General features: G+C 37.2%; 1 protein-coding gene across 1 annotated transcript; it reads right to left on the bottom strand.

Moving 5' to 3' along the window:
- Positions 1-14316: 14316 nt before the first annotated feature.
- On the bottom strand, positions 14317-16771 carry LOC139984651 (small ribosomal subunit protein bS1m-like). Its single transcript, XM_071998635.1, has 2 exons — positions 16318-16771; positions 14317-15595 (listed from the first exon to the last, which is right to left on the bottom strand). Exons 1-2 carry the CDS (start codon positions 16752-16754, stop codon positions 15460-15462), a joined length of 573 nt encoding a protein of 190 aa, XP_071854736.1. The 5' UTR covers positions 16755-16771; the 3' UTR covers positions 14317-15459.
- Positions 16772-16819: the final 48 nt, after the last annotated feature.

Raw genomic sequence — 16819 nt, 5'->3', positions numbered from 1 at the left:
TAGGCTCTTGAGCCTAAGCATTAGGCTATATACAACCATGCATTGTCTCTATGCAATGTTACAATTTTGATATGGATATCGTTTAGCCAACAGATCAAATCTCAAGTTAACAAATTGCTCACTTGAATGCACGTTCCGTTCCCTCTAATCCAACTCGCGTGGCCACTTTCTAATCTCCTTGGCTGGTAAAAATTCGACCTACTGGCTTTCTTTTGTCATGTCTGAAACTCTTCAAGCTTTTCAAGTTTTTTTTTGCCACGTGGGGAAGATCATTCTCGTGGCGTATCGATTCGAGGGGGTTTTGTATCATTAATACCCGTTGTGGCAAGTTGATACTAAGATAGTTTAACAAAAGAATCAAAATTCTTCAATCGCCTTTCTCGGTACGGGACTCCCTTTCCATTCATTGCTATATGAACGCCGGATGAAGATATAAAATACAAGATTATTTTAGTAGACTGATCGCATTCAGTAATCGTTGAAGGGGTAAAAAACTTTCGGAGCGTTGGTCGACTTTGTTTCTCTATTTCTCTTTCATAAAATCTATTTGGCTACCTTTTCGTCAGTCACAAAGAGTATTCGCTTCATTTTGTAGCACGCGACCCTGCCAGTTTCATACATTGGCTTAGTTCAAGGACACATCAGCCACGCCCTTGTTTTACTGGCTGTTTATTTACAAGTTGCTAATTAAGACGCAGCAATTATTCCTCTCTTTCTCTCTGTACCCCCCCCCCTTCTCTCTCTCTTATATTTTAGCTTCTGTTTATCACGACAACTTTTCGGTGAACCGATAGCCATTCCCTCTTCTTGCAAAGCACCACCTGTATTCAAATGTGTTCAGCGGAGGTGAAATCACTGTCTTAAAGCTTAAAAAAAAATCCGTAAACAGATATACGGTGTATATAATTGGACTGACTGACCGACTAAAGTTCGCTTGTCTCTTTCCGCATTGAATATAACGCGTTACAATGGCACCCCTACATCGCAACAGTTATACACACTGTCACAATTTAGGTTTTCTTTCCCGGACCGTCTAAACTGTCTTGTCAAAGAACCAGCCGGGGTACTACTTTAGCACACCATACAGCACCTGCATGTTAAAATGTGTGCACTGGGTTAGGATACAGTACAACTAACAAAACTAAAAGTAGGGTAATTATACATGTTTCTGTGCAATGCTATAATAGACTGTGCAAACATATTGGCTACCCACGAGGGTAGGAAACGAGAGGAGGGGGGAGGGGGGTAAGGGAGGTGGAGTGTGACGGGAGGGAGGTAGAGGTGGAGGGGGGGGGAGTCGGTCCATAATGTGTCTACTTTGAAGAAAGTTGTGTAATTTGTACATCTTTCCGTCGATTGTTAAACATAACTCTTTTTTTATATATAAATTAAGATTTTCACAATTTTCTGCAATAAATCTGCTATGTCCGTAAAAGGAGTCAACAATTTAATTTGAGTAAGTGTACAATTATTGTGACATCGTGCCTGTATGTTTGCTTCAAGTTCAACTTTTTTTCCCCCGGTATATACATAAGTGTGAAACTTCAAACTAGCAATATCTCGCAAATAATAAAATAGGAATTTACGAATAGTTTCACCAGTATGCCTGTGTAGTCAATGTTAAAGTAATAAATTACTAGCGGGCGTCGTTATTAATTAGTTAACCGTGTTCGATACAATGAAGTTAGGCTGTGCGGGTTCGATCCACCCTCTGTTCTTCTATACGTATATATGTCAACTCTTAACCATGAAGAAATCTCGTGGTTTACGTGTTTGGGTCCCATAAATTATTAGCAGGTTTTTTTTATATATTTTTTATTTTTATTCTCTAGAAGAGAAGAGAAAGGAAAAGAAACTACTCTGTTTAACTTATGTCTTCATCTCTTTGTGGGTAAGAAAAAACAATCCGAGACCTATATACACCAGCTTGAGTTATAAACCTTAATTTTTTATTTAAACAATTCCCGAAACGTAAGCGCATTCGAGAACAAAAAGAAAAGATGTCTCGCTCTTTGTATAAAACTTGTACAGTGTCGTTTTGACGGGGAAAATTCTATTGCCACTTTTGTTTACATTGCTAGTGGAATGGTACTATTAACAACCATAACAAGCTAAGCTATACTCCGCCTCCACCCCCCCCCCCCCCATCGCCCTTAGTCTAAGCTACCGTTAACATTGTAATTAAAATTTTAAGGAGGTCGAGTCTGATTGTGTGTATAAGACATTGATTGATTTATTGTTCAATCAATATATGGGGATCACTATATATGAACTTGGAGCTGGGTATAAATTGTATGCAATTTTTCATATTTTTTCCCGTAACATGTATTGAGTAATATATAATACAAAACGCTGTAGTATCTCTTTCCGAGCAAGAGTGTCGAAAGCAACACCCACAAAATATTTCAATAACATTTTTTTGAAAAGGAGCATCCACTATATGTGATGTACACTGCGCTTCTTTCATGGTATTCCCTGCTTGAAAGTCTTATGAAGCATTTACCCCTCCCTTCCCCCTCCCCCCATTACTGTCAAGGGCATCGATCTGATAGGGGCAGAGTGGTCAGCCCAGCCCCATCCCACCCCAACTTTTAAAACAGGAGGCGAAAATCTGATGTTGCCATGCTAACAATTGCAATAGATATGATATTTTCCCTTCAAATTATTCGGTTAAAATTATTTGAAGCAGCACATGAATGTTAAATGAATATGAAAATACTTGGAGATAATGACATTCGCGAACATCGTATTCAAACGTAACACACATTGCGCAGCCGCCGACAAAGTTACATTATTGTTATTACGATATAAATACTTGATCGCATTCAAGAAATTTAACGGGGGGGGGGGGCGTATATGTGGGGGACGTATGGGGGAGGATGGAGAAGGTACAGTCAATTGTACATAAACATATACACACACACACACACATATATATATATATATATAAAATATATGAATATAAAAATATATATATAAATGTTCCCCTCCAACCTTGAAAGGGATCAACGCACCTGATAGCTTTAATTGCTATCACCTATTGTCGATCATTGCAGATGCATGCATAGTACATCATCCCTGATCCTTACGTTGATCTTGTACAATGTATAGCCAAACTTCGTGATACCTTCGTGTTGTTGGCCAAATGCATAATTTTATCATGTGACCGAATGCAACTGTAATTCTTCCAGTTGCGGCAACCCCCCCGACCCCACCCCTCCCCTTTCCCCCTCATCCATATCGGATCCCCAATCCCTTTTAAGTTCAGTATGATAAATAATATGTATAGAGTAGAAAGTTGGTAACCACAATTACTAAACAACTTAGTGTTACGATAACAACCAAACGATTGATTACTCTTAACCCCAGTCCCCTTGCATCTAGACTGTGACTGTGTGATCATCGTCATGTGTGAATCACGGTTCCCCTAGTAGAATGAGACCTTAATGCTACAATTGTCCTTAGCTAAAAGACCGTGGTTGTTGTGGGGTTTGAAGCAATTTTCCGAAGTAAAAAGTGGAGGCGTTTCCCAACCCAGCCCCTCCCCTCAGCTGCCATCCCCCGCCATGGCATCCGTTTGTTACAACCCAGTCCCTCCACCTGCCATACCCCGCCATGACATCCTTTTGTTACAACCCAGCCCCCACCCCTACCACCCCCCCCCCCCCCGCCATGACGTCTGTTTGTTACGCACTGAACAATAACGTTCCCACGAAGCAAACTATGCGTAATTAAACCAGAACTTTCTTGCGCATTTAAAAAAAAACTCATGTGAAATGCTTTTGTCATGACATGAAAGATTTTCGGGGATTTAAATGACATTTATAGGTCCCAAAGCTTTTGTATAATTGATATAAATTATACTGGTCCTTAAACTTGAATACTTCAAAAATAAACACTTGGAAAGTGTTTATGACTTTGGTTAAAAACCGAGTGAGGTAAACTGTTTAATGGGGCATATGGACTGCTCGAACAATGACATATAATAATCATAATAATAAAAAATGATATGGTGGTTTTTCGTCCACAAATCTCTTTGTTGTTGGGTAAAGAATCGCAGATGGTGATATTGATTAAGTGACAGTTTAAAAAATAGTATACTTCGAGAATGAAATCATTTTAAAAGACTATATTTTCTTTAGTTCGACTATTTTTCTTTCAAACTTAACCAAACAATTGTTTAAGTTATCCAATTAAACCCTGTCACATGCGATCATTAAAGGTTATAAGTTTAAACAAAGCTAAACATGTCAATTATATACTGGTCCCAATGTTTCACCCCCCCCCCTTTTATCCCCATCTTTAAATAAACTTAAAGAGATTAATACGTTAAAATGTTCAATCCTAAATTTGGATATATTGTGGCAAATTTTCTGACGTTAATAACGGATACAACTTTTCAGTCTACATGAGTGAATATTAAACCAACATGATCTTCTGTATAAATATTTGATAGGAATATTGTTGATATCAACATTCGGACTCAAATCTCATCAATTGTAAGTTTCATTTAATCAATTGAGGAAATTTAAATGAATTATTTTCAAGCTCAGTCTGACATTAATAATACGTCTTTTTCAGTCTACGGGAGTGCAAATTCAATCAAAAGTATTTGACAGATAATCCAAAATCAGAAGATACAGTAAATCCAAATTAGAGTGGTTAATACTAAATCAAACATTTGGATTGAAATTTCATCCATTAGATTAGTTTCATTTTATCAATTACATAGATATAACATTAATTGTATTGTGATGTAATTGTCTGATCTAGTGGTTGACGATGGAATAACAATAATAATAATAAAAATAGTAATAACAACAATAATAATAACAACAACAATAATGATAACAATAACAACAATAATAATACTAATAATAATGATAACAACAAGAACAATAATAATAATAATTATGAAAACAACCACAATAATAACAAGAACAATAATAATAACAATAACAACAACAACACTAATAATAAATACTAATAATAATGATAAGAACAAGAACAATAATAAAAATAATAATTATGAAAACAACCACAATAATAATAATAACAACAAAAATAATAATAACAATAACAACAACAATACTAATAATAACAACAACAACAACAACAATAATAATAATAATAATAATAATAATAATAAAAACAATAATAATAAAAACAATAATAATAAAAACAATAATAATAATAATAATAATAATAATAATAATAATAATAATAATAATAATAATAATAATAATAAAAATAATAATAATAATAATAATAAAAATAATAACAACAATAATAATCCATCTATATTCGAGCCCTAGCTCATGCAAGTTTCCCCACAATTCCTTTTTTCCCTTTGTCTTTACCACTCATTTTACCTCTAGGTCAAAGCAACATACTGTTCGAACCAATATATGCAAACGCTCTATAAATATTCTTTCACTCAAGTGCAAATGAATCCCTCTCAGAAAATATCAATAATATTTAACAAATGATTTATTTTCCCAATCCTAGTCCAAACGACGCCTCGCAATCTGTGTTTCAGGCCTAATTCCTTGTTTCTCCTTTCAAGCGGTCTTCATTTTTTTTCTTTCCGCTCTCTAGCACCAATCTTCGCAACTTCTGAAATGGTTTGTAGAGTAAATAGACCTTGATTATGTGTCTAGTTCCAACATGTGTGCGTGTGTGTGTTGCACCTGCTTCTAAATGTGGTTTTATAAACATAACATAACCCCCTCAAAAAAGTTCTCCTTCGAGTAAAGCTCTTCCCTCCTCATGTTACTTTCTATTCACCAGGGTGCAACCCATTCGTCTCTAGTCTAATGGCACCGTAAACCTTAGAGCAAACTGTATAGGCCTAGAGAGAGCCTTGCTTGCACCTTACAAAAATGAATAATTTCGGGACAAGAATGTAATGTTTGCACAGTAAAACCCGGCATGCATATCCCATGAAGCGCCAAGGTGCGCACCTGCCGAGAGGGGGGAGAAATGGCAAAGATAAACCGAAGAGCTCCGGGGATAAACCGAGGTATACACGCTCCTCGCGAACGACAGTCGCGTGGCGAGATTCATCTCGCGGCCGTTCTTTCTTTCAATTATCTACTGGTACGCCAGAGGGGATGCTGAGGCTCATATGGCACAACATGTCGCGTATAGGTCTTGATAGTTAAGGTGTCGTCCTTGCAGTTAAAGAGAACCTGTTGAAATTTCATTAATCAGTTTTAGTATATTATACTGCCTATACGTCACGCCTCACGGTGTGATTGAGTTGTGACTTGCGCTGCTGGTTCAGTCAGTGTGTATCATAAGGTTAGCTTATAAACTTATAGGCCGTGCATGCGGATGATCACAATGTAGCACTTCCCAATATGATTAAGGTGTCAGTTGGATATGATTTTCCCGGTTCTTTTTTTTGTGGGGATTTTCGAACAGTAGACGCACGCAGATCTGCTAGAGTCTGCCGGTTTGTTTCAAGAAGAAATGGAAGACCACAGGCTATATATAAATATCCTATACGAACGGTATATGATTAGGTCGAAGAATTATTGTACTGCGTATATCCTCCTGATATATATGTAGTGTTCCGTACTACTATATACTGCAATGTCACAAGCATGGGGTGTGTGTGTGGGGAAGGGGAGGGGGGCGTAGGAGTGGAGGTGGGAGAAGGTACATAGAACACGGAAAAATGTGGGAGAGGGCTTAGAAAAAAAAATGAGAAACCATTAAAGCTGGTGTTCTATTCATTTAGTATAGGCCAACAAATGTAAATAGTTTGGGATTATTATCACCCTGTCCTTTGTAACATGCCACTTCGACAGTGTCATACTGATCATCCATCTATAATGTAATTCCACCTGATTCTTGCAAAAAAAAAACATCAAAGATGTCCTCCCAACCTCCACTTCCTTCTTGAACATGCTAGAATATCCAGTAATGGTTACTCATGCGAAAACTTCAGCAAGCATTTTTTTTTTACTACGGTACCACCCTTACCTCACTGTGACATGAGAATTAATCTATTTTAAACCATTCTTGTCCGAATAGCTGTACTAAGTTGGCAAGGTTTTTCAGCAGTTCATGGATAAAAAAAAAGTTTCAACCCTGATCGAGTCTTATGTAAAGTCTAAAATGATATGCTATCGGAACAGTTGATTCGAAAGTATATAGTCATGCAGTTGCGAAAAAGTCTTTATAGGAATAAGCAGAGGCATATAGCAATGGACAGTTCATTGAACCTGGACCCCAATTCCCGAGGGCTTCCCAATAGTTGGTTTCAAAATATTGAACCAACGAATCATAACAGCCCAACATATCATATCTATGAGATATGATGTTTGTTGTCTCATGTTAGAACATTTTTGTGGCATGGCGTCAAAGTTCAGTTTAGAAAGGCTGAAGGGGAGCAACTCTGACTCGTGATCCCTAGCCCTTAAACTCTAACTACGCCATTGGGAATCACGTGGACTGCTTAGGGGAAGCTTAGGGGAAGATAAGGGTACCTGAAAACCAGAATTTTTTTTAACCATTTATTCCACTCAAATCGCTCCAAGTACTATGTGATGATGTATACTTTGCGAATGAAAATGTATAAAAACACAAATAAATAATAATTTGTGGGACACAAGTTAATAACATACTAATGACATAAGAGAAAGTTATAATTGGTTGTATGATCGAGAGGTATCCCATAATAATATGTGGATATGTATCCTTGAATTGTTCAGAATTGTCCAACCAAATGTACAACCATGCATGCATGATCTCAATGAACATCTCTACCGAGGCGATTGGGATAACTATAGGTATAAATATATGATTATATCACACACTGTTGTGGTCGTGCCTAAAGCGTGCGGAAACTAGTGATCGGTTATATCCGAATGAAAAGTTACAATTCAAGCCCCATATACATGCATGGTGGCTATTAATAACCCATATGAGATTTATTTATATTCTTTAAAAAAAACTTTAATAGATATTGTCACTATTTATTTATATACAAAAAGAAGAAGTAGCAGAAACAACAGAAACTATAGACGATTTGTCATTTCGAATTCGGGTCTCGCTTTTTTTTTTCTTATTGAGAATAAAGGCAAGTGCAGTAGTTATGTGGATCGGCAGAAGCCGTACGCACGCAGGTGGCCTTTAAAATAGTCTTTTGAATGGAGATTGGTCGCCTTGGGTCGTGTGCCATTCTATTCTCATTAAGGCTTTTGAACATCGCTTTCCAAAAGGGGGCAGAGACTTCTATTCCGCAGGGACGCTATACGATAAAAGCGATGTTATTATGTGACACCCCTTACTTAGCAATGTACGGCCTTTCTGGAGGCCACGCGAGAAATCTTCCATTGATAAATCTTTTGAAATCAGTGTATTGTAGTTAATCCGCCTAACGCCATTGTTTGTCGCCAAGTGGCCTAAGTTGTAGGTGAATCCGCAGGTGCAAGTTATAATAATAGTACTTTATTTATGTCGCGACTTTTCGACGGACCATGCATGCAATGGTGTGTCATACATATCTGTATGTATGTATGTATGTATGTATGTATGTATGTATGTATGTATGTATGTATGTATGTATGTATGTATGTATGTATGTATGTATGTATGTATGTATGTATGTATGTATGTATGTATGTATGTATGTATGTATGTATGTATGTATGTATGTATGTATGTATGTATGTATGTATGTATGTATGTATGTATGTATGTATGTATGTATGTATGTATGTATGTATGTATGTATGTATGTATGTATGTATGTATGTATGTATGTATGTATGTATGTATGTATGTATGTATGTATGTATGTATGTATGTATGTATGTATGTATGTATGTATGTATGTATGTATGTATGTATGTATGTATGTATGTATGTATGTATGTATGTATGTATGTATGTGTGTGTGTGTGTGTGTGTGTGTGTATGTATGTATGTATGTATGTATGTATGTATGTATGTATGTATGTATGTATGTATGTATGTATGTATGTACTTATGTATGTATGTATGTAGGCCTATGTACGCGTGTATGCGTGTGTGCGTGTGTATGCGTGTATGTATATATATATGTACGTATAGGCCTACATATATATATATATATATATATGTATATATATATATATATACATATATATATATACATATATATATATATATATATATATATATATATATATATATATATATATATATATCCGCCTTTACCTTTTCTCTCAGATGTTTTCACTCTAAATTTGTCAGTGAGTTGCTTCAGCTATAACTAAACACAATTCGCATAAAAAAACATCATGAATTATTCATTACAAGCAAAACAACACATTCACTATATGAAGTTCAAAGGATCATTGGAATACCATACTTTATTGTAGGGCTATCCCGTTACCTTAATGCTTTCTTCTTTTTGTTTCGTTTTTTGGCATAAAATAATGAAACAGTATTAGTTGTTGAGAATATTTTTGTCTCGTGTAGAAGGAACAAACAAGACATCATCGGGCAGGTTAAATATTCGTCGCCGGACGGACGCTTTAAGGCGAATAAAAATTATTTTATAACACAACTATATACACTCATATATTTCTATGATATAGCGTTACATTTCAGCACTAGTAGTATATATATAGCGACACTGTGACGTCACATTTCAGTCTTCCTCGAGTCTTCATTCTAGCGAATGAAGGACCACTCAAAACATGATATCTCTCCCCATACGGACCGAAAACTTTTCTAAACTGTTTTGAAGGAGATGATCATCATAAATGTCTCTATAACATAACTTATTGATAGCGATCAGAGGTGTTTCTTGTTATTCTCCTTTAAACTTAACGGTCGGATATAATAAGGACGTTGGGGCACAAGAACATCGCTTCTATAGTCAACTTTGAATAAATCTATAACCTTTTGTGTCATATATCCTATACGGTGAATATATACATATACAAAAGTGGCTATAATATAAATTGACTAAATGAGTCTTCTGCGACCCCCAGATTAAAATTGACCAATAGCCAGGAGGGTATCACCTGTGTTTTTATTTGAATACTATAGTTTTCATATCAATGAAATGTACCTATAAGACCCTTCATTAAAAGTCACAAATGTATTTCTTGGTCATAATAAAAACATGCGTGGGCGTCTAAACCGTATATCTCGTCTATATATCCAGGATTGCATGCGTGCTCAAGCGCACATTATTATACCGATAAAAGAAAGAAAGAACTGAACTTAGATTTAGGCATTGCAATCATTTTCAAGAAATTTTTAAGAAAAAGAAAAGAAAAGAAAATGAGAGAGTATATTTTGTAGCCCTTCATTTTATGGTCTGTGTTGTTTTGTTTGGCGATCTGTCATATTGGCCTATGCAGGTTTCTTTTCCAAACATGAAGTTCACTGTACTGTGTATAAAACATTTTAAATGAACACACTGGGTGCCAGTCGATAGCCATATTATTAGTGAGTGGATTATTATATATAGTACACGCCCTGAAGTAACATCGAAGAGGGACAAAGAAAGAACCCGATTTCGGTATGTTTGAAAACTTTCGAATCACTTTTCTTTAATACGACAAAAAAGAAAAGATAAAGAAAATGCAGTTTTATAAACTATGATATGCCTCGACTCTATAAAGAGAGGATGAAATTGATCACGTGAGAGGAAAGGGGCATTTCACAATTTGGTGTTGAGGATGCATCGGTAAAGTATCAGCATTGATTGAACTTATGGTGGGTAATGTTATAACGTACGCCACCAATTTGACGATGTAGCAAGTTCCTTTGCTACTTTATAACTTCAGATCAAATTTGGACGAGAGACAACCAATAGATTCACAAATACAATGTATGTCAGTGGTATATAAATATAAAAAGAAAAGTAATGTTAAAATACCTCATTTTTATAACTTTCTCAGTTGCTGAGGTATAAAATTTTTACATTTTATTCATTGGATATAAGTAAATTGCGAAAAAAATTGTGACGTCATGCATGCATGTAAATCATATTTATTGTTCTTTTTTTCGTTTGTCAAAGATGCAAGACTAATACATAGCCTAATCACTGTCCAATTGTGATGACGTCACTAGAATCTACCTTAGCAACATACACTAACATACACTGACATTACATCAGACACTTTATATATTTTTCAATCTTACATTGGCCCTATATTGAAGATTAGCAAACCCTTGTTGTTGTGTAGTCCATTTATAAGATTATAGACTATTGTGAAATTTTCCTCGTCCAAATAAAGTAGACCAACGACAAAAAAATTCTGCTATGTAAGCAAGGTATCAAGCTCGATCAATGAACGTCTGACAAGCTCAGATTTATATATATAAATTACTCTCATACTGCGATATATATCAGCTACAAGACACAGGCCATACTTTTATTATCTGTTGTCAAATTAAGCATATGTAATCTACATTGAAACGCAAATATCAACTTAATCAATGATAGAAAAACAAAATGCGATATGGAAATGACACAACATGGTGGACATATCCACTGGCCTGTAGCCAGGAATTCTGAATTGGGCGAGGGGTACCAAAAATTAAAGGAGGGGAACAATATTTGTGTCTTGTAACTTGTCAAGTTTTTGTCCACATGGTGGTGGAACACATGGGGTGGGTGAGGACATAGTAGTGCACGGGTGGGGGGGGGGAGACATGTCCCTTGAGCCTCCGTCTGACTACGGCACTGCACATGGGCGGCGATCCGTACTTCCGAGTGGGGGGGATATGACCTTGTTGACTATCTAAGCGTAGCGCCACCATGAGTTGGCGCGAAGCGTACAAGAAAATTTTGGGATTTACAAACCCTCTAGATGGCCGGAAACGGCACTTGCCGAGGTTTCCAAGCGGCATATACCCAACTTTAAAATAGGGATTTCATGTCCGAAATATCTCATAAGCAGGATCCAAAATACTTTTTTTTAAATTTCGGGTGTTATTTTGGGAAAATTGGCCCTGTCAATCTTGTTTCAGGCGCTACGTTAGAATGTTCGAGAGCTCTTTATATTATTCGATGAAGAAAATGGCCTCATGCAGGCTATTATAGGCCTATACACATGCAATACACAATTACACATAGTTACATTCCTAGGTACCGATTGCTAGGGCATCCAGGTGAAACGTACGTGTATTAACAGGGGCGTCGGAAGCTATTTGGGATTGGTACGGAAGATCAGAGTGTGGCCATCTACCATAATTATCGGGGGGGGGGGGGTGGGGGACGTTTGGAAGGTCAAACTACGCTACGCGCCACCATTGGTTGGCGCGTAGCGTAATGGAGAAATTTTTGAAAAAATGCCTCCCAGATTGCAGGAAATGGCACTTCCCGAGCTTTTCTTCTGTGCATTCTCCCTTGTCTGTTTTTGTACCCGATTAATCTTCTGAAACACATTTTGAAGTATGTTTTCATTTTGGTTCTTTATTTTTTGCCTTTTTTTCTTCTTAGTGCTACTTTTTTCTCCTTTTTTTTTTTGCGCCGTGAATATTGGTCCGGCGAACCGCTCCGACGCCCCTAATTAAGCATTACCCTGGTAACATGAGATTCTCAGCTGTTCGAGGGAACATGTACGTGTGTAGGCCTACTATAGGGCCTATATGAATACTATGAGGGTGCATATATGTACTATATCAATACCGTGGGCGCAATAATACATTTTGTTGTTATAGGGCCAATGAAGCCTACAGTCAACTATTCTTGCTTTATAAAGACGGTTTATTTGAAAAGATCGCACTGCGTTTATGGTATAGGCGAGAAATGAAGCTAAAAAGAGCCGTACATTCGCGATGATGCATAAATGAAGGCATGAAAATATTCTTATTCCTGGCATTTGGTGGGGGGGATATGGTGTATTACATCCCCTCCACCCATTTTCATGGGGGGGATATATCCCCCCCATCCCCCCCAGGATCGCCGCCCATGGCACTGCATGATCTTCGACTCTTTTCTGGTATCCCATAGGGCACGGAATAACCAAAATACAACCCCTGCACTCATGTGAGAGTTCAGTAGTGCCTGTCACGGTATACGGCTTTACATGCGACTTCTTTATGCGCATCCGGAGTCACGCTTAATCAATGTTAACTGCCAGTAAAGGACAACCGCTCTGATGAATACTTATACTTAACAGTGTATTATAAACGCCAGTGTTTGGATAAAACCTTGACTTTGCACTCTCCCCCGTTTCCAAAACTTTATACATAGGGCTATTTTGAAATAGCTCTGCCAATAATTGAGTCAACTCTTTCATTCTTAATTATTTGTTTCAAACTTCGCTACCCGTTACAAACGCATGGATGAGTGTAAACGATTATGATAGACGGACCTTCTTGGTTTCATGGAAAAGTGAGCGCCACTCGCTTATCTGGCACGCGAGACGCTTTGACAAGTGTTCTCACGGATGATTTGTTTACATACTAGGTCACGCGGTGTCATTGTTACAAATGTCGTACAAAATTATGTCTCACTTTTCGAGTACAACTTGTACCTACCACCCCCCCTTTTTTTTCTTGTGGCATTTTCCATCTTAAATGTATTTCGTAGTATTAATACAGTAGAAACCACTTGGAAATTATAACTTCTTTGTTTCAAATCGCAGCTGCTGAACTTTGTACTGCGACTTCAACGTCAAATATAATTGAGACGTTGTCGTAGCACGAACGTTGTAAAGGGAAGGAGAGGTGCAGGAACAAAAGTTGAAACCACAAGTCATTAGTCAAAGCGAAATGGTCATACGGTTTATGCTCTTTATAAGCATCGGCCACAAGTTAATGATTAAAAGACTTAAGAGTCCAAAAAGTGCAACAACTTCTAAACTTCCCAATTTATGTTAAGTAAATCAACAATGGAAAATGTACTGTGCAATCATGAAACAGATTTTGAAAGAGAAAATAGTCTTGGACCCTTCAAAATCCGTTCAAATTATTCGAAGTCATTACAGAGGGTCACTTCAGGTCAAGCAAATCTCAGCGAAGGATTGTTCATGATTGTAAACGGAGATGGATACGTTTTGACCATAGGCCATTATTGGTTTAAATTTCTACACTGTTTGGATGAAACACTGATTGACTTCAGTGTTCTCATTTCCACAAAGGGTCAATAGGACAGTGCTTCAAACGGTATGTCTAGATTAAATGGAACTCGTTCTGCAGACATAAGTAGATTACATACCCAGCAATCTTCTTGTTGGGGAAAGGGGGAAGTAATATCTTAGGCTAAAATGGATGTATGGGTACAAATTAATGAGTAATTGATTTAAAGTTTTCCTTGATTTATTTGCTATTATAACATTGATCAATACAGCTAAACAGTATCTAAGAAACCCCAGAAAAACAACAAAAGCACAGAAACAAAGAGCTTCCACTTTGTAGCAGAGTGATTTATGAAACTTTCGCAGCTTATGAACAACAATAGGAATTATTGAAAGATACCCACAACATTATTGTGGAGTGAGAAAATAAATCTTTACTCTCAACCTCTGCCCTTCTCTTCCCTTCCCAACCTGACCACCCTTAAGAGCTTGCAAAATTTCTACAAGAAGTCTTCCTCCTGAGTCCAGAACTTTCGAATTTCAATTAATTATTAAATCCTAGTCCAACTTTTGTGTATGTGGCCAGTCTATAAAGACACAGAAAATGGCTAGGATGTGACAAAATATGCAAAGGGTTATCTCAAGCAAAACACAACCTCTGAATCAGGAGAGAATAAACCGCTACCCTCTCTGAAAGAGGACAATTTTCATGCCCCTGACATGGTGCCCTGGCAACAGGACAAACCTGTATTCTACCAATCATTTCAAAAAAGCCTTTAAACCTAAGCCTAAGTTATCTAGCAATTAATTTATATAAGCAAACAGGAAAAACCATGAAAAGAAAGGCATTGAAATTCACATCAGCGTATACAATGCTGATCCAACACAGCTATTCATAACTCATGTGGCTTGGTTGGTATAGACGACATATCGTTGACATCCTGGATTTCGAAACAGTCATCTGCGAGCGTCCACCATATCTGGTACAAATTGGTGAGACAATTATGTTACATAATTTAGGATCAGCTGAAATCTTAATTTTTGTTGTTGTATAACTCAATTTTTGAATAAGTCTGAGAATAAATTGCTGCATGTTCACTAGCTTTACATTGTATGCATGGATGTATTATATGTATTTTTAGATCCTCCTGCAAGCAGGAACTCGCGAAGAAGCCTCATTGGCTTATCAAAGCCGCAAGCTGACCGAAGTCAGTCTCTTACATTCATATTTAACGTCCATGATTTGTTAATTGTCAACAACTCTGTAACTGGACGACATACATTAATCTGGGAGTGACTCGAACCGGGACCTTATGATTGAAAGGCACTAGCATTAGTCACTGAGCTAACACTCCACCCCACATTGATGGAAGATTTGTTCCCAAAAATGACCAGGAGTAATGGTAACATCATACATTAATTATAGTTTCTGTGCAAGCCCCAAAAGATCTGCGTCTGCCTCCAATAAGCTAATATCTCTGGTTGCTCCGATAAAGTGGTCTGTTAATTCAAGATCTTTCAATCTTAGTCTGACTTTGGTTCCACGAAGGTACTTTCTGATGGGGAAAACGAAATAACAAGTTGAGGTTAGTGTGAAGGCAGAAGCAATAAAATTTCATCAAATCCTCTCAAATTTATAGGGCTTGGATGTAACATTGTGTAAATGCAACTAGATACAAGAGGAGTAAAATTTCCAGGATATTGCCATAGGTGCACACAATCTTTGGTAATCTACTGTTTGAAACACATAGCCAGACTACCAAAACATATGCCAGACTAAATTCAATAGGGTTCAAAGGGTATTTAACCAAACTTTGGAGTCAAGTTATGTCATGAATGAGAAGTCCTGCACAACTTTCTGTGACCGAGACTCCCCCCTCCCACCAAACCCCCTTCAATTTTCCTAGGGGAAAGTGCAACTTTCCTTTTGCTTTCCAAGGATTAAGATTGATCCTGAATGTCTGTTTACATTGCTATATTGTCACTATTATATTACATGAGCAGCTGATTAGGCCCTTGCATCGATGCCATCAGTGCACCCCAAACAGTAGCCTAAATGACAGCAAATACATTATTCCATGTGATAAAATATGTCAAGTCCATAATATTGGACCTCTGTTCAGAACTGTCTAGCTTTGTTCACTTTCACTTATCAAATAAGTCAGTTGTTACAGGTTTATTGGGAGAGGTAGTGGAACAGCACTTTAAAGTTTAGTTTAGGCCTAGGCCTAGGCTACAGTACAAATTAAGCTGACATTTTAGGACATATTGCGCTTACTCTCCATTTTCTTGGGGACGTCTACAAACGCAATGGAATTTTCCACCGAAATCAACATACAAGTCATCTCCAACTATGTGAAAGATTTTCCCGATAACTGTTTGTCCTCTGGGGTTTCCCAAATGAATATGTGGTGAGTTCCTTAACAACGTTGCAAACGATATTTCAGCATGACCACTGTCAGTTGCTGTATCTTCCATTGCTTGGACCTGTTTTGCGAAAGCTTTCGCAAAGCCGGTAAGTTCAACTTTGTCATTGACATGCGAATTCTCTGTAACGGCAGGTTCCTTTCCATCAGTTGTATTGCTCACAGAATCTTCTGATTTACTCCTTGTATTGGATACTTGGAACTGTGTCATAAGTAATCCATTGTTACGCTTGAAGGAAAACAGTCTCAACCAACTGAAGGGTCTGCCCATTGCTATGGAGGCCGCCATTTTGATACTTCTTTAAAAGCCAATAGAAATGTGTATACCATTCGTTCGTCGGCTTGTACTGGACT

Source organism: Apostichopus japonicus, chromosome 17, assembly GCF_037975245.1.
Source record: "Apostichopus japonicus isolate 1M-3 chromosome 17, ASM3797524v1, whole genome shotgun sequence".
NCBI lineage: Eukaryota > Metazoa > Echinodermata > Holothuroidea > Aspidochirotida > Stichopodidae > Apostichopus > Apostichopus japonicus.
The sequence above is the reverse complement of the archived record's forward strand: the minus strand, read 5'-3'. Positions and strand labels throughout refer to the sequence as shown.